Source organism: Camellia sinensis, chromosome 13, assembly GCF_055761805.1.
Source record: "Camellia sinensis isolate YWXY chromosome 13, ASM5576180v1, whole genome shotgun sequence".
Taxonomy (NCBI): Eukaryota; Viridiplantae; Streptophyta; class Magnoliopsida; order Ericales; family Theaceae; genus Camellia; species Camellia sinensis.
Genome location: NC_138973.1, coordinates 131125304 through 131153190, shown reverse-complemented (window position 1 = coordinate 131153190; position 27887 = coordinate 131125304). Strand labels below are relative to the sequence as shown.

The following is a 27887-nucleotide window of genomic DNA, read 5'->3' as shown; positions in this document are numbered from 1 at the left end:
AATTCTCTCACATCTGTCTATCTCTCACAGTGACTCTCTCTCTCTCTCTCTCTCTCTCTCTCTCTCTCTCTCTCACACACACACACACACACACACACACACACACACACACCTCTGCCCTCTTCCTTCTACGCTATCTCTCTCGTTTTGTCTCTATCGCCTTCGGGTAGAGGAGCATCGTTGCCATCGCACATGAGCACAACCTTCGTACATGAGCACCACCGTTGATCCACTGTTGGAGCATTACCCCAGGCATGTCCTCTCTATTTCACCATCTTTCTATTTTCTTTCCTTAACTTCAGCCTCTAGGGTTTTCGAAAGTGTTGCAATTCGAAGAGAGAGAAAGAAACATAGAGGACATAGAGAGAGTGTGTGTTGCTGGCAGAGAGCAAAAGACAAAATGACAATGGCTTCTTCGATCAACAGGTCTTTGACTTCTATTTGCAACTCCAAATCAGCGATGTGCATCGCAACTTGATTTCCGAGTTCGTTTCGCGTTGGGTTCACTTCTCCGAGCCTCATCAATTCTAGAAAGGTCTTTTCTTCGATAGTTTGTAAAGCAGTGCCTGTGAAGCCCCAAACTGACATTGAAGGCCTCAACATTGCCGATGATGTCTCTAAGGTGAGTCAGTCAATTCCTTTTTGCTGAAATTCACAAGAGTTGTGAAGTGGGTACTTGTTATTTCTTAGAGTTTTGTCTTTGAATTGGAAATTTTTTCAAATTGATGATGTGTTAATTTAAATTCAGTAGAGCTATTGAAGAATTAATGGACATTACGAAGTGGGTTGCTTTTATTTTCTGTTTTGGAATTTTGATTGTGAAAGGATTAGTTTTGAAATTGTTTTGTCTTTGCTTAGAAGTTAGAATAGTGTTTTACTTTAGATTTGGGTGTTTTATTGAAAAATTAATGGAAATAAAAATAGGGGTCTGCTTTCATTTTTTTTTTTTTTTTTACTTGGAAAAATGATTGTGATTGTGAATTGGCTATCTTATCAAATTTTAGACTGTTTTGAACGGTTTTAGTAATGTTGATATGTTAGTCAAGTGAAAAAAATTTAGTATTGTTTAGAATACATTATGGAAATTGGGAGTTTAGTTAATTTTTTTTTTTTAAATTTTAATTTAAAAGTGTGGGTTTGAAAAACTGTACTGTTTAGATGAAAAAATTTAATGGATGTTTTATGATTTTGCAACTGATGTGGGTTCTTATTAATTTTAGATAAGGCAAACTATGCCAGTAACGATGACGAAATCTATGGTCTAGAAATCTATAGTTTGCTAGAAAGCGAACAACTGTCTTCTGATGTACATAATTTGGGTATTTTGTTTTATTGTCTTCATAAGGTCAACAGTAATATCATTTATCATGGCAATGTTTGAGGTTCAATTAATAAATGAAAATATGAATTAGGACACCGGTTATAAATCTAAATTGATGAGCAAAATATATATATTCTTTTCTTGAAGGAAGATATTAATGGAATTTAATGATTCGATGAATTTTGTACATTCCTGGATAAGGTTATCTTTTATGCTCATGGCCATTATTGTGCTTCAAGGAATTGTGATTGTTTTGTACTAAATTTATGTTTGCAAGAATTTTATAAAAATCAACTTTTGTTTAGAATGACTCATGGGAAGCATGACATAGGTTTATAGTGCAGATTCCCATTGTAATTGGGCTAATATTAAAGCTTTATGATATAAAACATGCGAATGTTTTTTTTGAATGATTGTAGGAACTGTTTTCATTGATAAGTGCAGTGTTGATTAAGGTCAACTTGCATTGGAATTTAGTTGGAATTGTTCATTAAATATTGGTTCAAGTTTTAAATATATAAAATAGCATTATACATGATGCTGGAAAGTTATCTTCACTCTTTTATTGCTGCTTGCTATGTTTAAACTCACCATAGAAGTGGGAACAAATCCCTAGAGAGAGTGAGAATAAGAGAAACAATAGATATTTGAATAGTTTGGAGATAGCTGCAACAGAGATGAGAAAATTAGAACTTTTAGTTGCGAATGAGAATTTGGATAGAAGCTTAGCTTCAAATTATCAAATTTAATATAAGACAATTGTATATATGTATGTTAACTAACTTATATGCTTCATGATATTACTCTTGAAATTGATACTAACCTTTCCACCATAGATAAGACCCAACATAGCCTACGATGTTTGTACTAGATTTGTTATGTTTTCTTCCAGTGATTGATATTTCTTTTTCATGCATAAAAATCATCAAAATGAGTAAATCATAAAACGATGGAAAAAAAACCGAGCATTTGGAATAGTTTTTATCATTTCTCACACAATTGTTGTGTAGAATTTTTTCTTTTTCCTATGCATAATGCTTATTCTTGTGCATGCCTTCTTTGTTCTAGGCCATAGCCCTCTTATCTGCTGCCTTAGTTACTGCATTCTGAAGTGAGGCATTGGAATTTATGTCAAATCAGTGCTTCAGCCTCCTCTATTATGATTTTAGTCCTAAATCTAATACTATTGTTCTTTTCATGTTTTGTACACATTTATTTGTCTTTCTAATTGTACTTCAGCTCTCCTTTTACTTTTCGAGTGAACGAAAGTCTATTTATTTTCTCAACTAGAAGGTGAATAACTCTGCCATTATGCAAGGGAAACATATATGCTACAATGGTTATGAATTTTGCAATTCTTGTTATACCATGAATATTATATTTTAACTGTAGCTATCTTATTTCTACAAAAAAAGTATCTGTAATGAGAGGTTTTAATGCCTAAGCATAATGCATGATGAAAATTAAGTTTCTGCAACTATAATAATAATAGATTAATGGTAATTATTTGTTCTTTCAGTGACATATCTTGTGAGAAATGTGGAACAGTAAATTAGAGTGGCTTGAATGACAAAGCTTGATTCATGTTGTGAGATATGTTGCTAACCCCAGTAATTTGATTTCACTCTAACATTTTTGTTTTATCTATCTTAAAACAGTAAATGCACTGCTGAAAAAAAAAAAATTGAAATGTACTTATAAAGGGCCTTGATTTTAGTTAAAAGAAAAGTTAGAGATTTGAGAGATGCTAGGGAATTGTTTATTTATTTAAATCGTTTATAATAAAAATGAAGTATTGCTTTTGGTATATAATTGAAAAGAATTAGGTCACGACGGACCTTAGGACGATTTTGTATATGAGAAGAAAGGTTAGAGATTTGAGAGATACTTTTGTTCTTGTTTGAATTTATAGGAGACAAAAAAAAAAAAAAAAACAATGGGGTTCTTACTACAGGTGTTGATGGCCGCATACATGAAAGATGGGATGCCAAATAGTGATTTAGTTAATAAGGTTATGGTATGTGATACTACTTTATTGGACTTTTAATATGATTTATATTGCACCCTCAAACCCATTACATAGGCAATATGCATTTTAACTATTTTTACTAGTTGGTATTTTTCTTTATTCTAGATATCTAATTTCTTCATATTTATGTTGAAGGGAGCACAATTTGTTGACGCTACCATTTTAACAGCATTCAGTTACTAATGTGGATGGCATATCAATTGGGCTTTAACAGTCACTACAACAAAATTGGGTTTTCACGGCACCACATCAACGACATAAAGTAAATGCATGTCGTGGTTTTTCACTTTTACGACTTGCTTTTTTTGCACGTCGTAAATAATTTTTCAATCACGACGTGTCTATTGTGTAGGTCGTGAATGCTAATAACGATATTTTTTTACGACTTGCAATGTTAGCCGTAAATAATAAGACTTTCTATGACGTGCATATGACATGTCGTTAATACATCAACTATACATGACACGAATACACCACCTGTTCAAAATATTGAACAGTTCACGGCGCACAAAAAGTCACCCGTTAAAAAGTACAATTTCCACGATGTTATTTGTATTACAAATTCTACGGTGCTCAATCAGCGTTGTTATTTGTCTCACCAATTAACGACGTACAAAAGTAGTCGTAGAAAAAGTAAAAACGACGCGCAAGAGCTGCTGTTAAATAGTTTGTAACGGCGTGCTATGACATACCATTGAAAGTGAATGACTTTTCATGATTGGCCATAATATGACGTTATGTTGCACGTCATTGCACGCCGTAAAAACCCTTTTTTGTTGTAGTGAGCTTTCAGCTAGAATGTCATGTCAAACTACTCCCAACAATTGCATAAGTAATGTCTGCAACATTTGATATTTGAAGCAACATTCAGTTGATTTTCCCCTTTAATAGCTTTTAAATTTTCATTTTACTTGCAAACTTGCAAATTTTTTTCTTTTCCAAATCATTATTGCAATGCATTTTTTCTTTTTCTATTCTTTACATTTTCCCACAAGATTTAAATGTAGGGTTTTCTTCAATTACTTGTTGCAGAGAGAGGCTTTGGCCATGAACTGCATTGGTTTGTTGACAGAGTGTTCCATTCTACAGGTTAGAATTTTTTTGCTAGACTTTGTTAATATATTTAGTAATTTTCATATATATAATTTTTTTTGTTCTTTAATGGAAGTTACACTTATTAATGAGCTAAGAAATTTCAAAAATTATGAGGTAGCTCACATTTGTATCCATAAACATACGAATATAATTCACTTTGTTATATATTTATTTTTATTTTTTATTTGTATTGGCAAATAAAATTTGAGAGTTACTGTGGAGATATATTTTCTGAGTACCAACACGTGGCAAGGTGACGCCGACGTGTCAGCCGAGGTGCCACATGTCCTGGTCGAGACGCCGAGGTGATCTCGGAAAGGCCGAGGTTATCTCTGAAGATATCGAAATCCGAGATAAACGGATAAGGGACAAGAGTCCTAGAATGAAGAGGAGACTTAGTCAAGATGAGGATAAATCTCTTAGGGAGTTTATCTTTATCTCTTGAGGAGTCCAAAGTAAGTACTGAGTTGGAGTCCATAGAAGTCAGGCTTCTAATGGAACTAGGATTAAGTGAACTATAAAAGAGAGGCACCCCCATAGGTCTAAGGTACGCAATTTTATGCTTTAAGTAGTGAGTTTAGCACTTGATTATCTTTGAGAGATATATTGGCTTGATCGTCGGAGTGCCCCCGGGTGGAAGAGCCACCGCCGGAGCCTTTTCTTTCTGTTACAGGTTAGCTGAAGCCATCTATTCTGCCGGTGCTCTCTAGCTGATTACTAAACGGGCAGTGTAATCAGAAAATCACTCACACAATTTGGCGCCGTCTGTGGGAACTTAGAAGAATAGATGGCCAGTAACGGACAGAAGGAAAACATTGGGGGCGACACTCCTGTTGGGAGTGGCAGACCAATTGACCTTGACGTTGAAGGAGACAACCACAATGCAGAAACTCATGACCAGGGCCACGGAGAGAAAGACGTCGGCCAGGAGGGCGACACTTCGAAGAGGACAGACCAAAGCAAGTACTATAACGAAGATAACCTTCAGGTATGGAGGGATAGGTGCCTACGGAGGGATGAGGAAGTAAAAGAATTGGCAAACAAGTTGGCAGACCTACAGTCGGTCGTCAACTTCATGATGCAAAACAATGTCATGCAGCCACCATACCCGCTGCAGGATACGCCGATGCCAGCAACTAATACCCAGAAGGGAGGAAGAAAAACAATCCCCGAAGTCCCTCAGCACACCAAGAGCGGAAGGCACTCTCACCGACCTTCCAGGGAAGTTAGACGAGAGAAGCCGAAACGAGAGGAGTCCTGAAGAACGTATCACACAAAGGACCCAGAGCCCAAAGAACATCGGCATGTTCAAGGGCAGGCGCTCTGCTTTGACACAACGCATGGAGAAAGATCAAAATGAGCCCACCATGAGGCCGAAAGTAGTGTGTCGAAGAGATTGAAATCTAGAGATAGCCGAGCTCCAGGGAGGAGCAAAGAAGACTTGAGAGATTACCTCAAGAGAAAGCAACAGAATGCTGAAGTCGAGGTAACTTCCCCGGTTAAGCCGAAGACACCATTCTCGGTGGAACTAGACAAATTTGAAGCACCAAAGAGATTCAGTATGTCGAGGTTCCAAATATATGATGGTAAGTCAGATCCTAACTTTCACGTTTGACTATACCTAAATTCAATGGCATTATATAGTGAGAACGAGCCGTTGCTCTGCAAAGTATTCCCCTCATCCTTTGGGGAAATTGCATCAGATTGGTTCCATAAACTACCGAAGGGAAGCGTAAAGACTTGGGAAGGCCTGGCCGAGATGTTTGTGGCCAGGTTTGTGACAAATAAACTACAACCCTTGAGGGTCGACGCACTGATGGCTTTAAAAATCACCAAGGATGAAAGCCTTAGGGCCTACGCAAAAAGGTACTACGAGGTGTTCAATCGAACACCTGAATGCAACCAAGAGGTGGCAGTCGTGTCTTTCAAGAACGGCCTGAAAGATGACTGCCCACTACGGAAGTCTTTGGCAAAGACATTGCCAAAAAGCATGGAAGAACTCATGGCGAGAATCGAGAAGTACGCCAGAACCGAGGAGGATGCATCGGGAAACAAAGAGACAAAGCAGGAGAAAGGGAATGGCTCGCCGAAGCGAAGCCGAGGCAACAATGAACCGACCAAACAAGAAACGAAATTGAGGGCTAAACAGGCAGTAACAACTATATTCCGAGTCCCGATCCACAAAGTCTTGGATCAAATATGAAACCAACCCTATTTTAGAGGACCGACAAGAACACTAGGGGAATTTATGGGAAGAAACGTCGGTAGGCGTTGTGCTTACCACAATGAAGAAGGGCACCCAACTTAGGGCTGCAGAGCCCTAAAAGCACACTTAGAAGACTTGGTAAGGCAAGGACATCTGAGGGACCTTGTTGATGAGGCCAGGACTAGAGAAGAATAGGCAAGATTGCCTCAAGCACCAGCAGCTCCGCCTTCCCCAGCTCAGCAACCACAGTTAGGAGGACCACGGGTGGTCAATGTAATTCACTCAAAGGTGAACGAAAACGACATACGAGGGGAGACTTAGAGGGTAAAACACCTACAACACATAAACCAGGTCGGACACAAAAGACCTCGGCCTGAAGAATGCCAGAGACTGACGATAGATTTTACTGAAGCCGACCTAGAGATGGTCCAGCATCCACATAATGATGCCTTGGTAGTATCCCTCCAGGTTGGGGAGTGCCAAGTAAAACGCATCCTGATTGATCAAGGCAGCTCTTGTGACATCATGTATGTTAGATGTTACAAGGAGCTGGGCCTTCATCTTGATGACTTGGAGCAATCCAATAGCCCGATGGTCGGCTTTAATGGAACGCCAATGTGGCCACTGGGCGCAACAAGCTTGGAAGTACAAGCTGGCACTAAAAAGATCAAGACAGAATTCATGGTGATTGACATGCCTTCGCCATACAACATCATCTTAGAAAGGCCATGGTTGCATGCAATGGGGGCAGTTCCCTCAACATTGCATCAACTACTGCGATTCCCAACAGAGCATGGGATAGAGGAAGTTGGAGGCGATCAGCTACAGGCGAAGAGTTGCTCCATGGCAGCAATGAAATCTACCTGTAGCGTGCGAGAGCCAGAGAAGGCGGAAATTGAAGATGAGGACTTGGAAGTCCTAGAAGACGTCGGCAAAGAACCAGCCGAGAAGAGCGAAGAGGCGCTAAAGAAAATCCTCGTCCAGGAGGGGGATGAAGAACGTTTCTTTCTTCTCGGCTCCGGCTTAGCCGAAAAAGAGGAAAGAGAGTTGGAGACTTTTCTAAGAACAAATATTGAGGTGTTCGCTTGGACACCTTACGAAATGCCTAGCATTGACCCCGAGGTCACTTGCCACAAACTGAATGTTGACAAGTCGGCCAAACCTGTAATTCAGCGAGCCAGAAGACCGACGTTGATACACGTCGAAGCAGTAGAAGAAGAAGTAGACAGACTTCTGGAGGCCAGGGCCATTAGAGAAGTACACTACCCAACATGGCTATCCAATACAATGGTGGTAAAAAAGAAAAATGGTAAATGGAGGGTCTGTGTAGACTTTACCAGCCTCAACAAAGCTTGTCCCAAAGACAGCTTTCCCCTGCCCAAAATTGACCAGCTAGTAGATGCCACTTCAGGGAATGGAAGAATGAGTTTTCTAGACGCCTACAGGGGGTACCACCAGATCGCCATGTACCCCCCAGACGAAGAAAAGACAGCATTCATCACCCCAAAAGGCCTGTACTGTTACAGAGTAATGCCTTTCGGGTTGAAAAACGCAGGAGCAACTTACCAAAGGCTAGTAACCAAAATGTTCAAACACCTGATTGGTCGAACAGTAGAAGTCTACATCGATGATTGGTCGTAAAGACCAATGAACCTAAGGGTCATCTTGCCGACCTAAAAGAGGTCTTTGATATACTCAAAACATACCGGCTCTGACTCAACGCATCGAAGTGCGCATTTGGGGTTGGATTAGGTAAGTTTCTGGGGTACCTGGTAACAAGAAAGGGCATTGAGGCCAGCCCAGATCAAATCAAGGCCATCCTAGAGTTGAAGAGCCCGACATCGGCAAAACAGGTGCAGATGCTAACTGGAAGGGCCGCAGTCCTAAATAGGTTCATCAGCAGAAGCTCAGACAAATGTAAACCCTTCTTCAACCTGGTGAAGAAGGCCATGGACTTCTTCTGGACTGAGGAATGTGAGGCCGCTTTGGCCGACCTAAAAAAGTATCTGACCACGGCTCCAGTCCTCTCAACACCTGAACCTAGAGAAGAACTGTTTTTGTATTTGGCAGTTTCAGAACACGCAGTAAGTGCAGTACTAATCCGAGAGGAAAAAGAGGAGCAAAAGGCTGTTTATTATGTAAGCAAAACCCTAGCCAATGTAGAAACAAGGTACCTACCACTAGAGAAATTACTACTGGCCTTAATTATGGCTTCAAAGAAGCTAAACCATTACTTTCAAGTGCACAAGATTATAGTGCTAACAGAGCACCCGCTGAAGTCCTTGTCACATCAAGGAGACTTAACTGGAAGAATAGCAAGATAGGCAGTGGCCTTGGGCCAGTATGACCTGGAGTTCAGACCGAGAACGGCAATTAAGGGCCAAGTTTTGGCCGACTTCGTGGCGGAATTCACGCCAGAATCCATCGAACATCGGGCTCTGTTGAGCCAAGATGAACGATGTCCAAGCAAATAAGGAGAAGCCCAGCCAAAGGCAAAAGAACAAGGAAAGGAAAAGCTCAGACCCTGCAGCATTTACATCGACAACTCCTTTCGCCTTTTTATCGATGGGAGCTCAAACCGGCAAGGAGCGGAGGCAGGAGTAGTGTTAATATCTCCTGATGGGGAGATATTGGAACAGTCTATTCGATTGGGGTTCAAGGCCTCAAACAATGAGGCATAATACGAAGCACTGATTGCAGGACTAAAGCTAGCAGTGGCAGCAGAAGCAGATGAGGTAATAATTTTTTGTGATTCACAACTTATAGTAAATCAAACAACAAGAGAGTTTGCAACCCAAGATGAGAGGATGTCGGTATACGCAAAGGAAGTCATCAAGCTGGCAGCCTTGTTTCGCAACTGCCGACTTCTTCAAGTCAGCCGAGATGATAATAACCACGCCGACGTGTTAGCCAACCTGGCAAGCTCAATGCAAATTGGAAAAACAAGAACAATAATGATTGACTATCTATCAAACCCGAGCATAGAACAGCCGATCACAGAGCAAGAAGCAATGTGTGTGGACTTGGGACCAAGCTGGATGGATGCAATTGTTGCATTCCTGAAAGAGGAAAAGCTGCCAGAAGACCATAAGGAGGCACACAAAGTCAGATTAAAGTCGGCAAGATTCAATTTGACAGCGGACGGACATCTCTACAGAAGGTCCTTCACTGGACCCCTTTTAAGGTGCGTACACCCTTTGTAGGTTGAATATTTTCTATATGAAATTCATGAAGGGATTTGTGGAAGCCACGCTGGGGGCAGATCACTAGCTCACAGGGCCATTACCCAGGGGTATTGGTGGCCCTACATGCAAAAAGATGCAGAAGCCTACGTGAAGAAGTGTGAACAATGCCAAAGGTTCGCACCTTTGATACACCAGCCAGCTGCTGACCTGAACCCTGTATCCAGTCCATGGCCATTTGCCCAATGGGGCATGGATCTCATTGGGCAGTTGCCCCAAGCAACTGGGTAAAGGAAGTACTTACTGGTAGCAACAGATTACTTCACGAAATGGATAGAAGTAGAACCTCTTGCCAAAATCCGAGATGTGGACGTCAAGAATTTCATATGGAGAAACATCATCACCAGATTTGGCATTCCAAGAGCAATAGTTGCCGACAACGGAACGCAGTTTGACAGCAAACTCATCAAGAACTTCTGTGCAAAATTCAAGATAAAGAATTACTTTTCAACGCCAAGTTTTCCCCAAAGCAATGGGCAAGCAGAAGCATCCAACAAAGTAATTTTGGATGGGATAAAAAAGAGGCTGCAGGTAGCAAAAGGAAAGTGGGTAGACGAGCTGCCCAATGTACTATGGGCATATCGGACTACGCCGAGAAGATCAACAGGGAAAACTCCCTTTGCCATGGCTTATGGCACAGAAGCAGTCATCCCACTGGAGATCGGTATCCCAGGGATCAGAACCCAGGGAGTAGAAAATGGCACTAATGATATACTTCTAGCCCGAGATCTGGACCTCTTAGAAGAAAGAAGGGAGAAAGCTGCAATTCAGCTCGCAGCATACCAGCAGCAACTTGTTAGAGCTTACAATAAGAAGGTTAATCCTAGGGATTTTCAGGTCGGCGACCTAGTCCTAAGGAAAGTTGTTGGCAACAAGAAGGACCCCAGAGAGGGCAAGCTTGGCCTAAACTGGGAAGGACCCTACAGAATTACTTCGGTATTGGGCAATGGAGCATACCGGTTTGAAGATAATGAGGGCAAAGCATTGCCAAGACCCTGGAACACTTGTAATTTGAAATTTTTCTATCATTGAATGCTCCTTGTTATTTTTTACCGACATCATCAATAAAATTTTAGCAGAGTTCTCCAAAGACTTATGATGCATAATGATTGTTTCTGAATAATGAGAACCCAAGTGGAACTCAGGTTCACATTGGGGGTAGAGAGAAGACAGTAATGCTTAATACTTGTTGAAATTTGTAGCAATTTACAAGTTGAAGTTAAGCCGAGATAATTGTTTATCTTCACTTGTTGAAATTTGTAGTAATTTACAAAGTTGAAGTTAAACTCAAGTAATGCTTAACGCTTGTTGAAATTAAAAAGAGGTATTAAGGAATATTCAAAGTGTGAAATAAAGAGAAAGAAAAATTTACCAAGTAGACGACGTTTACCTGAACAGAGTGCTGTAGCATTAAGGCATAGTTCTCATACTCACTATACTGGGCATTCTGCTCCAGGTCACCTAGGAGAAGTAGAGCGGTACTGAGTGCAACGCCGACATTGATATCGTTGGCGCTGTCACTTGCCATTACGGGCTTATTCTCTAGGGTGATTTCAGGGGCCCAGGGGGCATCGGGCTTTTTGGATCCTGAAGTTGTTGCGGAAGAAGACCTCGGCTTTTTTGGTTGTTGGGATTCTGATGGTTGAGACTCAGAGCGCCTCTTCCCAGCAGAAGGCTGAGATTTATCACTCTCAGCTAATTTTGAAATAGGCAGAGTGTCTTCAGACTCAACTTGAGCTACCTTGGCCTTTGGTTGAGCCTTTTTTATTCTTTTTGGTTTTGCTGAAGGTTGGGTTTGTGTTGGCTGCTCATCAACAGATGATGGAATGCTGGCCAGAAGATCTTTAGCAACAGGCTTAGGGCGACCCATCTCGGCAGTAAGGACAAGTCGTCGCCGACGTTTTCGTTCAGAAATTGGAACCAAGTATGGAGCTGAAGAAGATGGCTGATTTGCTGGATCAGATGTTGATCCTTGATCTGTTCGTGATGTGGATACAGTCAATGGAGTTGTAGCAGAAGGTGGAGAGAGGCTTTTCTTCTTCTTCTTAGGGACGTCGGGCAAGGTTGACTTATAAGTTGGGATAAAATTGAGAAGCAGATGCGCCTTTCTTTTGTGGATTGGCAAGTCCAGAAGTTTCTTCAAATCCTTGCTGGGAACAAAGGATTGACGAAAATTTTTTGGTGGCTGACGAACAGCTGCAAGGAGAACAGACGTCAGAAATAGACAAAGTATTTAAGACTTCAAAAGAAAACAGGCAAAGCTGAATATTGGGCTCTTACCCTTGCCCTCTAAAACTGAACGAGGAAGAGGGTAGAGATGGACGTCCTCGTCTGGAGCAAACTCCCAATTTCCCGAGGTAATGAAATAGTCATCTCCAGCCTCCTTGTTGGAGTTTGGGAGGTCGGCTACGATTTTGAATTCTGTAGACCTCGGCTTAAGGTAATAAATGTAGCCTTTTTCTTTCAAATTAAGGGCACACATGGTATAGCAGTACTAGATATCGGCTAGGGTGATCCTAACGTTTTCCTGTTTAGCTAAGCCAATAATGCCGTAGATCACTCGATAAGAGTTAATGGCCAGTTGCATGGGATTCAACTTGTAGTAATGAAGAATCTCGCAAAAAAGGATGTTAAGTGGAAATCGAAGTCCACACTCGATAAAGGCAACCACAGGGAAGGGCATGGAGTTTTTGGTAGGCATGATAGAGTCATCATCCCCAGCCAACCTCAGATTGACATCGGCTGGGATTTCAAACTCTTGCCTGAAAAATTCCAGCTTAGAGGGGGTGTTTACCCAATGTTCCCACATACCCATGATGTCGGGATAACTAAAGGTATTGGGTTTCAATAAGAGGATGGTTCAAATACGGTTATTAGGACCTCGGCAAAAAACCTAGGTTTTAGTTGATGAAGAAATTTGAAAGGGATGTTTTAGTTTTGCCCTAAAAATGTGGGTTCTACAAACAAATCCCAAACCTAAAGCTATGAAGATGAAGATCAAAGGCACAGATCTGGAAAAGATACAAAAAACAGAAAACAAATACGAAGTTTCAGAATCAAGAACAGAGATGGACCATCAAGAACATGAAGAATACAAAGGGTTGAAGGCCAAGAACAGTGGCAAGCTGTGAAAGGAGAACTATGAACAGTACATGTATTTAGGGCATAAGCAAAAAGCAGAAATCAACACATTCAGGTGTATGAATCGCAAAATAAAAGTTTCAATAGATGTAGTAAAGGCAACAGGTAATGAAGAATGTTAACAGAATTGAAAACGAAAGGAACAGTAGCTTACCAGAAAAGAGTGAAGCCGGTATGAAGATTGCCGAAGTCAGACGATGGTTGCAGGAGTAACAGAGTAGCGAAAGCTTCACAGAAAGGAAGGACGGAAGACAATTGCAGAGCTTGGAGCTTGAGCAATGGCGGATTCGAAAGAAAGGGTTTAGAGAGAGGAAAAGCAAGAGAAATCAGATGCAAAAGTGGAAAAATGAAGAAACGGGTAAAGATTTTGTCAAAAATGAAAACAGCGACAAAAAAAGTAATCAATACGTCTAGAAAAGCGCATACATCAGACGGCGTACGTGAGAAAGAGATGACTTATGGGCACATCACAGGCACGAGCCAGTAAGAAAGAAACGGGTGATTAAAAACGGTTGAATTATGGTGTATGACAGCTCATACGCGTGGAAGGGTTCTTGAAATTCTTGTTCTTCAATAAAAGGATATCGGCCAAAATAATGATCTCGGCTGAGATACTGAAAACCGACGTACTGGAAAAACGGAACGATATAGGTTCCATCACCTCAGAATGCCGAGGTAATAGAACCTAGGGGGCAGTTGTGGGGATATATTTTCTGAGTGCCAACACGTGGCAAGGTGACGCCGACGTGGTAGCCGAGGTGCCACGTGTCCTGGTCGAGACGCCGAGGTGATCTTGGAAAGGCTGAGGTTATCTCCGAAGATATCGGAATCTGAGATAAACGGATAAGGGACAAGAGTCCTAGAATGAAGAGGAGACTTAGTCAAGATGAGGACAAATCTCTTAGGGAGTTTATCTTTATCTCTTGAGGAGTCCAAAGTAAGTACTGAGTTGGAGTCCATAGAAGTCAGGCTTCTAATGTGACTAGGATTAAGTGAACTATAAAAGAGAGGCACCCCCGTGGGTCTAAGGTACGCAATTTTATGCTTTGAGTAGTGAGTTTAGTACTTGATTATCTTTGAGAGATATACTGGCTTGATCGTCGGAGTGCCCCCGGGTGGAAGAGCCACCACCGGAGCCTTTTCTTTCTGTTACAGGTTAGCTGAAGCCATCTATTCTGCCAGTGCTCTCTAGCTGATTACTAAACGGGCAGTGTGATCAGAAAATCACTCACACAGTTACATTGAAAATTAGAGCAAAGTTAGAGAGATCAATTGAAAATCTATGGCTTCTTCATAGATTGTTCTCTCCTTCTCTGAGTTTGTATACATGTGAATTTTTATGTTTGTAGATGTCATTAGTTGGGTTAAGATTTGCATGTCCTATTGGGTTAAAGCAACTAAAAACATATTAGTAGTTTGTGTTAATGAGTTGCTATTTAATATTCATCAAGAAATTAATTTATTTTATGTGAAAATGGGGATAAAGCAATCAATTTATTAATTTTTCATTTTGAAGTAGGTGCACCTTGAGGTCAAAAGCACTCGATAAAAGATCAAGCTTTATGACTATATTGTAGATGGGTGGTCATTCTCTTATCTCAAGTAGGTAATTTTTAAGATTTTTGGTTTATACACTTAAATTAATGAATTTTTATAGCTTGTGTAGCTTGAGGCTTTTGGCTTGTGGCTTGTCTGTTATTGAATTGGAACCTCACCAATGTTCTACTATTGTTTTGGATTATGCACATGATTGGTCTTGCTATGGGTGCCAACATAGTTGGGATGTGTGGCTTTGAGAATGATGCAATTTAAATCCAAAATTTTATCTTGTATATCTTTTTTCTCATCAATAAATTCTCTTTTGCTGATAGACAAAAAAGTAGCAAAAAAATATGCTGACGATCCAATTTTTATTGTTCTTTCACATGTGCCACTACCCAGAAATGATTTTGTAGTCAAAGTGCATAAAACATAATAATCACATTATCTCAATTTTTTTGATCCAACACACATCTTTGTGAATTTCTTGCCTTTATTTTGCCTTTAGCCTAAATTATTTCTAAAGAAGAGGTAAATAATTAATTTGTGTTTTCATTTTTCAGGTCAGAAATTGTTTGGAGAGATGGAAAATATGGTCAAAGAATTTAAGGACTTTGTGCTTCACGTTTTTCATTTTTTTTTAATATATGTAATCACAGGTAAATTTTTTTTTTATTAATTCTTTTGTATATACTTTTGAACATTCAATTTTCCTTTATGAAATATATAATGTTATTCTATTCAATATGTGGTTGTAATTTCAAATGATAATATATAGTGTGTATTACATTCTTCAAATGCGTATAAAAAAAATATTGATTATTCTTCAAATATGTCGAACCCTTTTTTATCACACACATTAACTCTGATGGGAAATGCATATAACGTGTGATCTTATCTCATTATTAATCACATGTTTTTTTAGATATTAATCACACTTAAAATATGAGATCTAAATATTTATTATCACAGGTTAGTTATATATCACCAATAAAAAGTGTGATCTAAATATTTATTATCACATGTTAAAAGTCTGATCTAAATATTTATTATCACACGCATAACGTGTGATGGAATCATCTTTTAATGACACTCAAAATGTGATTAAAAATGACCATTTTTAATCACTCTCAAATATCACACTTTGACAAAACTTAAAACATGTGATTAAATAACATACATCACACATAAAAAGTGTGATCTATTTATGATTTTGTAATAGTGAAGGCATACAATCGTTCAAAGGCATTGGTAAGATATCCTATTCATTCCCATGGAATTATCGATAATTTCCAATTGGAAGCTACGCTGGCTGAACGTGATTCCAATCAGACCTTCAAGGTTATTCAACAAAGGCATAAGACTCTACAGTTCATACAGTAGGTCTTTCACCTATACATACCATCTTACATATCAAACAATTTCCTTATTCTCAATCACCATAGTTCCACACACTTCATTGATCATCAAATACCTTAACTTCCCACATATTCTCATAATCTAATTTGACACATAACCTATATAATTTTCATAGCTTCTAGCGAAGATTTTAATAATTTATGATACCATGTCTCCTCAAATCAATATACTTGTACTCACCTCACCAATGTTCTGTATTCTCACAAATCAATATACTTGTACTCACCAATGATCTAGTTAAAACTTCTGCTTTCCTTATAACATCAAAGTTCCATAATAGCTTTAACTTTTAGTCTTAACAAGAACTTATTCCGGTTTCCTTTAATCATCAAAATTCTATAATAACTTTTAATTCTTTGTCTCAATACTTAGCATATTAAATAAATACATATACATTTTTCTAAATGCACAACTCATCACTTACTTACTAGATGCATGTAGCTTAAATCCGTTCTAGACATTCTAATGCTCAATGGACACGTGCGAGATATTAACTCGTGCTCTAATACCACTGTCACGACCCCAAACCCACCCCTAAATGTTTAGACCATGACCGGCCTGTAATTAGGCCTCAAAGACAAAATTTCAAAAATAGTTAATTAGTATCGGGGCCTGTGTGAGACAAAATTTCTATTGAGTTGTGCATACATGATAACTGAAATATTTTAAAACGTTATAATACACATTCACATACACAAGACATATCTTATACATCTCTCACACACACACACACACACACACACACACATATATAAGACTTTAATAAAATACAAAGCTTAGCAAGCTTGACAAAATAAAACTAAAGCCTCAATACGGAGGCACTACTTGGGTGGCTTGACAAAGGGGTGGACTCCAATGCAAACTATAATATCGATCTTCCAGTTGCTCACCTACATATATATAATGGAAGAGGGTGAACTAAAGCCCAATGAGTAATACCAAAATAAAGAGGTTCATGAATGAAGTCCAACATCTCATAAAACATATCTTTTTCAATATCCAAAACAATTCATATATCTAATCATATCAATCCTTTGTGCTAACAATAACCAATCAAATCATTATACGTGATAACATCCAATAGAGTAACAATGTATCAATATGTTGAAACCAATGGGACCATTAAGGTCAATTCAATGGAACCACACCGGGTCAATCAATAAAACCATTACGGGTAATTCAATGTGGACCACAAGAGTCTAACATCAGAGATCTCTGTGTTTCAATTAATCCAGTGAGCCATGGTATTGTTTCCTCCAAGCGAGGGCCTCACTAAAGGATGCCACGATTACAAGTTTAAAAAGGACATTCATTCATAAATACAAAATAAGATTTCATAAACTTCACAATTGAACAATTCGAAAATACTTTTTGAACATATCTTTATAGAGATATTACTCATAGTAGGCGCGACTCAAATATAACACCTCGGATGTTCAACCTACACAAAGCACATAAACAAACATATCGAAACACAATTATTACTCTCCTGATTACATATAACTTCTACTATTCTTTTCTTTCTAAGTAAACTTATTCTTCCTTCCCAAATATACCGGTTTCTCACTTTACATTTTAATCGATTACTTATGGTGGTTCTCAGCTTATTAATCCTTAATGAATCATAATTTATGCCAAAGAATGCTTCGGAAGAGATGAGATAAAAAATATGAACCAAGTGCAATTTTCCAAAATATTTTGAATAGAGTTGTTTGCTCGAGCGGACTTTTGGTTGCTCGAGCGATATGCAAGAAAATTGGGTTTGCTCAAATGGACCTCTGGTCGCTTGAGCGGTCTGTAAAATTTTGCAAAAGTACAGAGAGCCTCCAATATGCACTCGAGTGGTAGATATACCGCTCAAGTGGTTTGCTATTTTTCAAAACTCCAAATTTCTAAAAAATGGCTTCCAAATACATGTTCAAAACTTAGGGTCATGCATGGCTTGCTCAAAACATGAATTTACTTCAGAAATCACAAATACATGACCCCTTTAAAAATCATTTACCCAAAACTTCATTAATTTTTAGCAAAACTTAACTCAAATCTTTATGCATGTAAAGAATTTCAAATTATTTTTCTCTTGATTTTCAAAACATGAAATTAAGCGTGTGAGCCATGAATTTTTCTGAAACCATATGTAAATTAAAAAGCTTTCACACATGCAAGAACTTCAAAATTTCAAAGCAAAAAGATGAAACTTTCCATGAACATGCATGTAGCTCAATTTCATACTCAAAACCCATTTTCTCTTAAAAACCATGGAATTGTTTCTATAATTCACTTAATTCATGATGTATGGAGAATTTTATGAAATATGAGTATAAATTCCTTACCTAAGGCTTTAATTTTAGAAAGTATGTGTTGATTTCCCCCTTAACTTCTTCTTCTTCAAATTTTTACAAGTCTCTCTCTCTCTCTCCCCCTCTCTCTACAAATGCTCTCAGCAGAATGCAAGAATGAGTCTTACTCTTTGAGTCCTCAACATACACATACACACACCTCTTCTCTCTATGTGTGCACACACTTGCACAATTCCTTAAGGCTCTAGTACATCACACACACACACACACACACACACATACAGATTTCTCAGCACACTCATAGAATTTCTTAGTATACCCACACCCAATTTTCTCAGCATAAGATAAACAAGGATAATCCTCTTTTTGACTTAAAGTCTCCAAAACAAAAACATGCACACAAGGGCTATGATCCTCTACACACAACTTCACAATTAATCATACAAGCAGGACTATCTTGGCTCTCGATTACACAATTAGCTTAATTAAACCACAATTAAACATACTTAATCTTAATTGATAAATTCCCACATAACTCAATTAGTCTAATTGACTTCAATTAAGGCCCAATTAATTAAAATTAAATTTATCAATTTGAATTAGATTTTTAATCAAATTCCTAAAAGGCTCCCAATATCAAATTAAACCTATTGCCATCATTAATTTTGGTTTTCCAAATCATTTAAGCCTTAAATTTCAAATCAAACTCAAAATCTTCGTCAATAAATTACATATTCAAATTGGGCATCTCATACGTAAATTTAATTCATAATAATCACAATTCTCAATCCTCATAACTTATTTAACTCAATTAACTCCAATTCGGACCCAATTAATCAAATCTTAATTTTACTAAATTGAATCGAATATTTAATTAAACTCCCATATGGTACGATACTTGAAATCAAACTGATTCAACTCATTAATTTCATCTCCTTAAGCCATTTAGACTTTCAAAATAAATCCTTGACAAAACCATATGCGAATTAGAATCAGTAGTTCTCATAGATCCCAATTAAATCAAAAAAATGACTAATTACAATCCAAATCTCCTTTACTAATCAAATATAAAATATTATACGTAGCGGGGCTGTCATAGTTACAAAATTTTAAAAGGCAAAGAGACTTAATTTGAGAGCTCATCTCCCTACTTCATTTTCAACGTCCATCATTCATACATATACCACCAAAAACTCCACTAGAGCTTAGCTTGACACACCTTGCTGAGGATTCTAAGGACTCCAAGCCATACTAGAAAATCTTGAGGGTGCCAAGAAAGAGTTTGACAACCAAAAAGGTCACCCTCTTTCCAAGAGGTGAACTTTTGATATCTTTCTTCAATTTCTTTCTCTCTTTCTCCCTTTTAAGCTTTGTATATTGTTGTTTTCTATTGTAATCACATGACGGGTTGTCATGGATGTGGTTGGAAGTTAGATGTAGCCCTCCCATCCATTGAGTTGATTGCTTTTCTTACTTGCTTGAACTTTTGCATGTTTATCATTGCTTTGTAGTGCTATAATCCACTGTTGTTGTACATAGATATGTAAAATGGAACCTTGTGGATGTGGTTGGGAGTTAGAAAGTAGCCACCCATCCACAAGTTTGATTCTATAATGTAATTTCTTTCTTTTCTATTAACTTTCTCATCATCTAAGCATGTTGGTTCATATGTTCCAATCTATACTCAATTCTAATGAGTAGTTGTGGTTGTAGCATGGAACTAGTTGGATGATTCTTTAGATTTGGTATTGAGAGGGTTGTTGGCTCTCTTTTTGTTGATTATTTTTTTGGAAGTAAAGTAAGAGGTTTTTAGTCAAAGATGTTAAAAACTCTCTTCTCAATCTGTCTTGAATATGTAAATGAGTGGAAACACTCTTATTCCATGAACAGAAGAGGGGTTTTCAACATTCTTTGATGAATCTCTTACTTTCAAAGCAAAGCTTCAACTAAGAAATAGTGGACATTAATCTACTCTCCCATAAATAGTATGAATTTGGGTATTAATCTGCCGTTATTCACAAAGCGATGATTGTAGGTTTTCGTTCATTTCTTAGGTTTGAATTTCTTCTAACCTCAACTTCTATTTCATTCGATGAATTGTAGTAAATATCATGTTGCTTGTGGCTTTTTGTGTTGCTAATTGTGGATTGAGGTCTCTCAATCTCTTTTTTGAGTTTATCTGTAAGAGAAAGAGGTGGAAATGATAAGCACCCTTTGGAAGGTATTGTTGCTCTGTTTTGGCTCTATTGCACAAAGCAAATTTTCCCTCGAATCGTTCATCCAGCCGGCCAAGAAACCATCCGGTCAACAAAATTTTCATCCGGCCGGCTTATATTTCTTCAAGAAGAACAGAGTAGGACAGAACAACTTCTGGAAGGTGATCTCCTAGGTCCATGTTTAGGATTTATTTACTTTTATCGTATGATTGGTTAGATTCAGCTTAATTTGGCTGAATTTATTCAATGTTGTAATAATTTCCAACCCTACGTCTTCTATTTGTTCATTATTGCAATATCTTTTTACTCCACGTCTTATATTCATTCATTGTTGTAAATAACTCACAACCCTGTGTCTTTCTATCTTTTGTATATATGTCGTAAACCATCATGTTTTATTTATTATGTCCATGTTATGCATCTATTTTTCATGCATATGGATTCGGTTCATCTACATTTGTGGAATTCATCAATTTAAAGAGTGATTTTGTGCACTACTTCATGTCATGAGATGATATGTATGTCATGCATTTTTAACTAATTCCTTAGTTGCATTTTGTAGGTGTATTGCATTAGTCATTCGTACGTAGGTTCATGCATACGTATATAGCATATTTTTTTTTGTCTTACCATAGATCAATGGTAGGTGAGCATTTACAATTTTAGCATCTCGGTTGCACATATTATTATACTATGTCTAGAATCCTGCCATGCAGCTACGTGCTTAGGTGATATATCTCTTTGAATGCCAGTGGATGAAAGTTGTGTTGATTAGATTGAAAAAATGTTGGTTGATATACATGTGAGCTCAGTCTTGTTTGAGTTGTAGATTTATAAAAATATCTTTCAAAATGCATGAAATTAAAGCACAACGGGTGACACAATCTATAAATTGCTTGCCTTGCATATTAAATGTTAGTATTATTTAAACTGGAACACGAAGATATGGAGACTATAAAACTCATATTATGACTTAGTAGAGGTGTAGACGCGCCCTCGGGCCTCACTACAGTTCAGACTCAATTTGTGTCACGGTCCTGTATCTATCTCGCGGAGTGTAATACAAGACCGATGAATCATCAAAGAATCCAAATCCGGCAAATCATTTTTGAAAACAGATTTTTTGAAAGAAGTGCCAAACATGGACTGCTTTGCCGGATACAGAGTCGCCACCTAAATATTTTATTTTGGGGAATTTAGGAAACCCTGACTCGTTGCCTAAGGCCACGTGTCCGTCATCACCAAAGTTGCCTCGACTCGGGAACTTGGGTACGATTGGGGAAGGTCACTTCGTGAGCACCCCCGCTCGCCCGATCAAAGATCGGCCTCTACTAACCATGATATCTAGTTTTGAAAACATTATGCGTTCTTATTCCGGTTATTAGCCTAGATCTACTATGTTATGCGCACAGCATACAAGTATAGACTGGATCGCCTGAATTGGAACGAAACATCTCATGTTTGTTTTGAAAACGGTTTGCTACTCGCAAGTAGGCTAAAATGTGGATATTCCACCCTCAAGTGGGCTTAGAAAACATGGTTTTGCCACTATCTAGTGGGCTTAAAACTTGCAGTCGATGAGTTGTTCCAATCCAAATAACCCAACCTTCACCCACAGGCATTCAGGCAGGTATATCACATAAGCACATAGCCTCATGGTAAGCATGCTATCATAGTAGTCACTCACACACATGCAAGGATGCTAAAACTTTATACTTACCGAGTACTCAAAGCCAAAACAGAAGCTATGTTAGAAATCCATGCATGATCCTAACTATACAGAAATGCCCAATGCAACACATGCAAAAATGCAACTATAGTAGGCTCGGCTATTCTAAACATGGCATATGATGATGCTACAGCTAACATGTATTCAACTCGGAATTGAAATACAAATGCAGTTAGTATGATGTGCCGAGCCTGGTGCATGCAAGACAGATGAATGATGCAAACATGCGAGCATAAGTATGCTAATTGAAACATGCCCTAATCTAACCATCATGACCTAGTAAATAAAAGGGAGAAACACGTGGGGTTGGAAGACATACATCACACACACGCACACTTATTACAATTGCGCCCTCGCTCGGAGGGTCCGAATAAATAATACAGTCCGAATAAGTACAAAACCCTAATTAATTAACAATTTAACTAGGAAAGCAAGTAAATTAGCATGCAAATCCATGGGCCACCTCAGCACTGTTCCGAATGATGAAAGATGCATGCTCGAGTTGCCTTGTGCGGAAATCCATTGCGATGCCCCGATTCGCCTCTGTTTGCAATTAATGCTGGAATGCTGTGCAAGGTTTTAGAAAGCTGCTGATTTTTGATTTGCTGCAACAGAGAGCAAGAAAGGGGCACGGCAAAGTATTTTCACATATGTATGCATGACTACTCTTCAGGGAGTGTAGTCCTCGATCCTCGTGCCACTAATCATGCATCTTGATGCATGATGGCCGATGAGTCGAATTGCACGACTCAATATGAAATGAATACACATGAAAACACAACAAGACCTAAACTCCATCATGGGTAATCCGGAGTGTCGGTGACCGGGAATTGAGACACGTTCCGTCACTCAGAGTACGAAACGTCCCTCGTTTTCCGTGCTTGGGCTAACTCCTATCCCAAACACAATGCAAATGAGATGGCATACATAATGCGACTAACATACAACCTAGCATACGCAATGCTATGAAATGGCATACACAATGCTCAATGTAACATGGCATACACAATGCTCTAACACGCAACCTAGCATACGCAATGCTATGAATTGAAAAGGCATACACAATGCATAATGGACTTACACCAACATGAGTGGACCTCAGCCACACTCACATCAGTAGCCATTAGATGAAAATGAGACGACCATTTTCAATATAAACTTTTCAAAACCATTTTCAATATAGATCAAAACTGGGCATGCCTGAAATCGGTCACTGAGATGCACAACCCCGGATCCCAGCAACTGAAAAGTTGCCCTTAGTCTGAAGAGCACTGCGGCACTGCACAGCAACGGAAAGTTGCCCCTAGTCTGAATAGCACCGCAGCACTGCGCAGCAACAGAAAGTTGCCCCTAGTCTGAAGAGCACTGCACCAGAGATTATGATTGAAGCTCTTGAATGCTGAATAGACAGAGATGACCTAGATAATCAAATGAACAAAGTTGATCGGGAAAAAGTATATGGCTGAACTTCAGGATGAAGTTGCCTACGTATCCCAAAGATGGGAATCAAGCCTTACGTAGTTCAGGCTAGGGGTGAGCAGCGGATATACCGATCCGCCAAAACTGACCGAACCGAACCGATCCGCCGCATTTTGGACGGATGTGTGATGACGAGCGGACGGTTGCGGATTGATTTTCTCAAATCCGCCAATTTGGCGGACGGATGGCGGATTTGAGATTTTTTAGCCGCAACCGAACCGCCAAACCGCCAAATCGCAAGCACCCCTAGTAATTTATAAGACTTTGTATTTTCAATTTGTTTAAATATTATGTTTGTGTTTTCAATTGAAAAAGAGTTTAAATATTCTGTTGAAAAAAAGTTTTCAACTTGAATATATTTTTTGAATTGAAAAAAATAAACGTATTATTCATATATATTTTTTAGTTTTTAAATGTAACTCTAAAAATAATAAATAGAAAATATGATATATACTGGTTGGTTTTTGTTTTCAAAAACATATGTAGATGTAACAATACAGAGACATTCAATCTCTATTACTGCTCTGTTCATGGTTTTGGTGGTTTTAATTGTTATTATGTTTTAAGAATCACAGATTATAATACTTTATGGGGATGAATCATGCTGTGATTGTAATATGTGGATGAGGCATGCAGTGATCGTAATATTCTAAAGTTTCAAACTTTTTTTCTTTGGATAAGGCATACAGTGATTGTAATACTTTTTTAAGTAATTGATTGTAATACTTTTTTTTTTTTTTTGAGGAAGTGCACAAGTCGAATTATGTTGAAAATTTATAAAATTTTAAACCGCCAAACCGATTCGCATCCATCCGCCAAACCGCCAATCCGCTCAATCCACATCCGCCGGATTGGCGGACGGATGCGGATTGATTTCCTTCAATCCGCCAATCTGGCGGACAGATAGCGGATTGAAGGTTCCGTGGCCGCAACCGACCCGCGCCCACCCCTAGTTCAGGCTTAGGTTCACTCGAGTATTTTCACTCTCCTTTTACGCTCTAACTTTTGCCAAGGCCGTCCTTTGCGGGTTTTCAACCTTGCGAGCTCAGTTTTATATTTTCTAATTTTTCAATGCTCTAACTTTTGCCTAGGTTGCCCTTTCGGGTTTTCGGCCTAGCGAGCCTCTCAAGGGTAATATTTCTTCAACTTGTCCATGTTGATCGGTTGGGAGAACTCTAGGCCATCTAGGTCCATCAGAAGCACAGCTCCACCCGACCAGATAGACTTAATGATGTAGGGACCAGTCCAATTGGGTCTGAACTTGCCCCTTGGGTCGTGGATGGGAGCTCGGTTGTCCTTGAGCACCAAATCTCCTTCTTTTAGATTCCTAGACTTAACTTTCTTGTTAAAAGCCCGGGCAATTCTGCGCTGATAACTTTGAACATGGTACAGTGCTTTCAGTCTGCGCTCGTCAAAAAGCATGAGTTCTTCAAATCTGTTCTGTTGCCAATCTGCTTCGGCTATCTGACACTCAGTCATCACTCGCAAAGACGGAACCTCAATTTCAATAGGTAGAACGGCCTCCATCCCATAAACCAATGAATACGGAGTTGCCCCAGTAGAAGTTCTAATTGAAGTTCAATAACCCCACAAAGCAAACGATAGCTTATCTGGCCAATCCCGATAGGTTTCCACCATTTTCTGCAGTATGTGTTTGATATTCTTGTTGGCGGCCTCAACCGCTCCATTGGTTTGCAGCCGGTATGTGGATGACTTATGAAAAGCCACGTTGTATTTTTCCAACAAGTCAATCACTTCCTTCTTGAAGTGGGAACCATTATCTGAAATGACCTCATTTGGGACCCCATAACGACAGATGATGTTATTTCTGATGAATTTTGCTCTTCAACACCGCGTAGGATTGAGCCTCAACCAACTTTGTAAAATAATCTATCGCGACCAGGATGAACTCATGCCCGTTAGACCCCTTCGGAGTGATAGCCTCGATCACATCGATTCCCCAAACTGAAAATGGCCATGGCGAAGTCATATTGTGCAGCTTCGACGGCAGGATGTTCATGCGATTTGTATGGATCTAACATTTGTGGCATCGCCGAACAAAGACGATACAATCCTCCACCATGGTGGACCAGTAGTAACCCTGTCTGAGGATCTTCCGTGCCAGCATTACCCCGTTCATATGCGCACCGCATTCCCCTCCATGGATGGCCTCCATCAGGCGTTTCGATTCTTTGGCTCCAACGCATAGCTTGTGCATTCCCAGATGTCCTCTCTTATATAATTTACCTCCGCAGATGATGAACTGAACGGCCATTCTTCTGATTGCCCTTTTGTCCTTGGCATTTGTCCCTCGTGGATACGCCTATTTCTCTAAGAAATTCCAAATATCGTAATACCTGGGGTTCTCATCTTGAACCTCATCTATAGCAGCAATTGACTCGTAAGCCGGCACAAATTTTTGGTCGATAATGACAGGACGCATCCGGACTCCGAACGGGATGTCTATCATGGAAGATAGAGTTGCTAAAGAATCTGCGAACCTGTTGTTTTCTCTTAACAGATGGGCGAAGTTTAACTTCTCAAACCGAGGAATTAACAAATCCAAGGTTTGGTGATACATTATCATCTTTTCTTCTTTGACTTTCCAGTCTCCTTTTGCTTGAGACACAACAAGATTCGAGTCCCCGATGACGTCCAACCATTTTGCCCTTAGTTCCAGAGCTGCTTCTAGACCGGCAATGCATACCTCATATTCTGCTTCGTTGTTCGAGACTTTGAACCGGAGTTTGAAAGCTAGAGGGATACGGGAATTGTCGGGTGCTATCAGCAACACTCCTATCCCATACCCATACTGGTTGGATGCTCCGTCAAAATACATCGTCCAAAACTCGTCGTCGATATGCAAAATGGCCTCATCTGGGAATAAGTACTCAACTACTTCACCCCCTTCCACTGGATGATCGGCTAAGAACTCTGCTACTGCTCTTCCCTTGACTGACTTGCGCGTCACATATTTCAGATCGAATTCGGAAAGCAACAGCAACCAACGAGCTAGCCTACCCGTAAGTGCCGGTTTTTCGAAGAGATATTTGATGGGATCTAGACGTGAAACCAACATTACGGAGTGAGCTAACAGGTAGTGCCGCAGCTTCCTGGTAGCCCATACCAAGGCTAAACAAGCCTTCTCCAATGGTGTGTAGTGAGTCTCATACTCTAGCATTTTCTTGCTCAGATAGTAGGTGGCCCTCTCCACTTTGTCCTCTAATTCCTGCGCGAGCATGCAGCCCATTGTGGTCTCAGTTACTTAAAGGTACAATATCAACGATCTCCCCGGCTCTGGTGGTGACAACACGGGCGGGTTCTGTAAGTATTCCTTGATCTGTTCAAAAGCAGCTTGGCATCGGCCGTCCCACTGGAATTTCTTTTCTTTCTTCAAGAGGCCAAAAAGTGGTTCATAAGTCAAGGTTAATTTTGAGATAAACCGTCTTATGAATTGCACTTTACCCAGAAAGCCTTGCACTTCTTTTTCAGTCCTTGGTGGTGGCATTTCTAAGATGACCTTGATTTTGGAAGGGTCGACTTCGATACCTCTCTGTGTAATGAGAAACCCCAGCATTTTCCCTGCTGTAACACCAAATGTACACTTCTGAGGATTCAACCGCAACCGGAATTCTCTGATCCTTTGAAAGAACTTTTGCAAGGCGGTGTAGTGGCCCTCTCTTTCTTTGGACTTGACAATCATGTCGTCCACGTACACCTCAAACTCCTTGTGGATCATATCATGCAATATTGTGGTCGTGGCCCGTTGATATGTAGCTTTAGCATTCTTCAACCCAAACGGCATCACTCTGTAGCAGTATGTCCCCCATGGGGTGGTAAAGGTAGTCTTTTCCCGGTCTTCTGGTGCCATCATTATCTAATTGTAGCCTGAGAAGCCATCCATAAACGAAAGCAAAGCATGCCCCGCTGTGAAGTCCACTAACTCATCAATGTGCGGCAAGGGAAAGTCGTCTTTCGGACTAGCTCTGTTCAAATCCCTGAAATGCACACATACTCGGATCCTGCCATCCTTCTTTGGCACTGGAACGATGTTAGCCAACCAAGTTGGGTATTCGGATACCAGCAGGAAACCTATGTCAATTTTCTTGGTGACTTCTTCTTTAATCTTGAGGGCCCAGTTCGGGCGGATCCTTCTGAGTTTTTGTTTAAC

General features: G+C 39.4%; 1 protein-coding gene across 2 annotated transcripts; it reads left to right on the top strand.

Annotated features, from left to right (window-relative positions):
* Nucleotides 1-38: 38 nt before the first annotated feature.
* On the top strand, nt 39-11018 carry LOC145806435 (uncharacterized). 2 transcript variants are annotated; one of them, XR_014349576.1, is made up of 2 exons: nt 39-622; nt 2390-4376. XR_014349576.1 is itself a non-coding variant. In XM_082903385.1 (2 exons), exon 2 carries the CDS (start codon nt 7075-7077, stop codon nt 8290-8292), a length of 1218 nt encoding a protein of 405 aa, XP_082759511.1. In that variant the 5' UTR covers nt 39-622; nt 4383-7074; the 3' UTR covers nt 8293-11018. The 2 variants fall into 2 exon arrangements, 1 of the variants encoding a protein (XP_082759511.1); XM_082903385.1 differs by lacking the exon at nt 2390-4376 and adding an exon at nt 4383-11018.
* The last annotated feature ends 16869 nt before the right edge of the window (nt 11019-27887 follow it).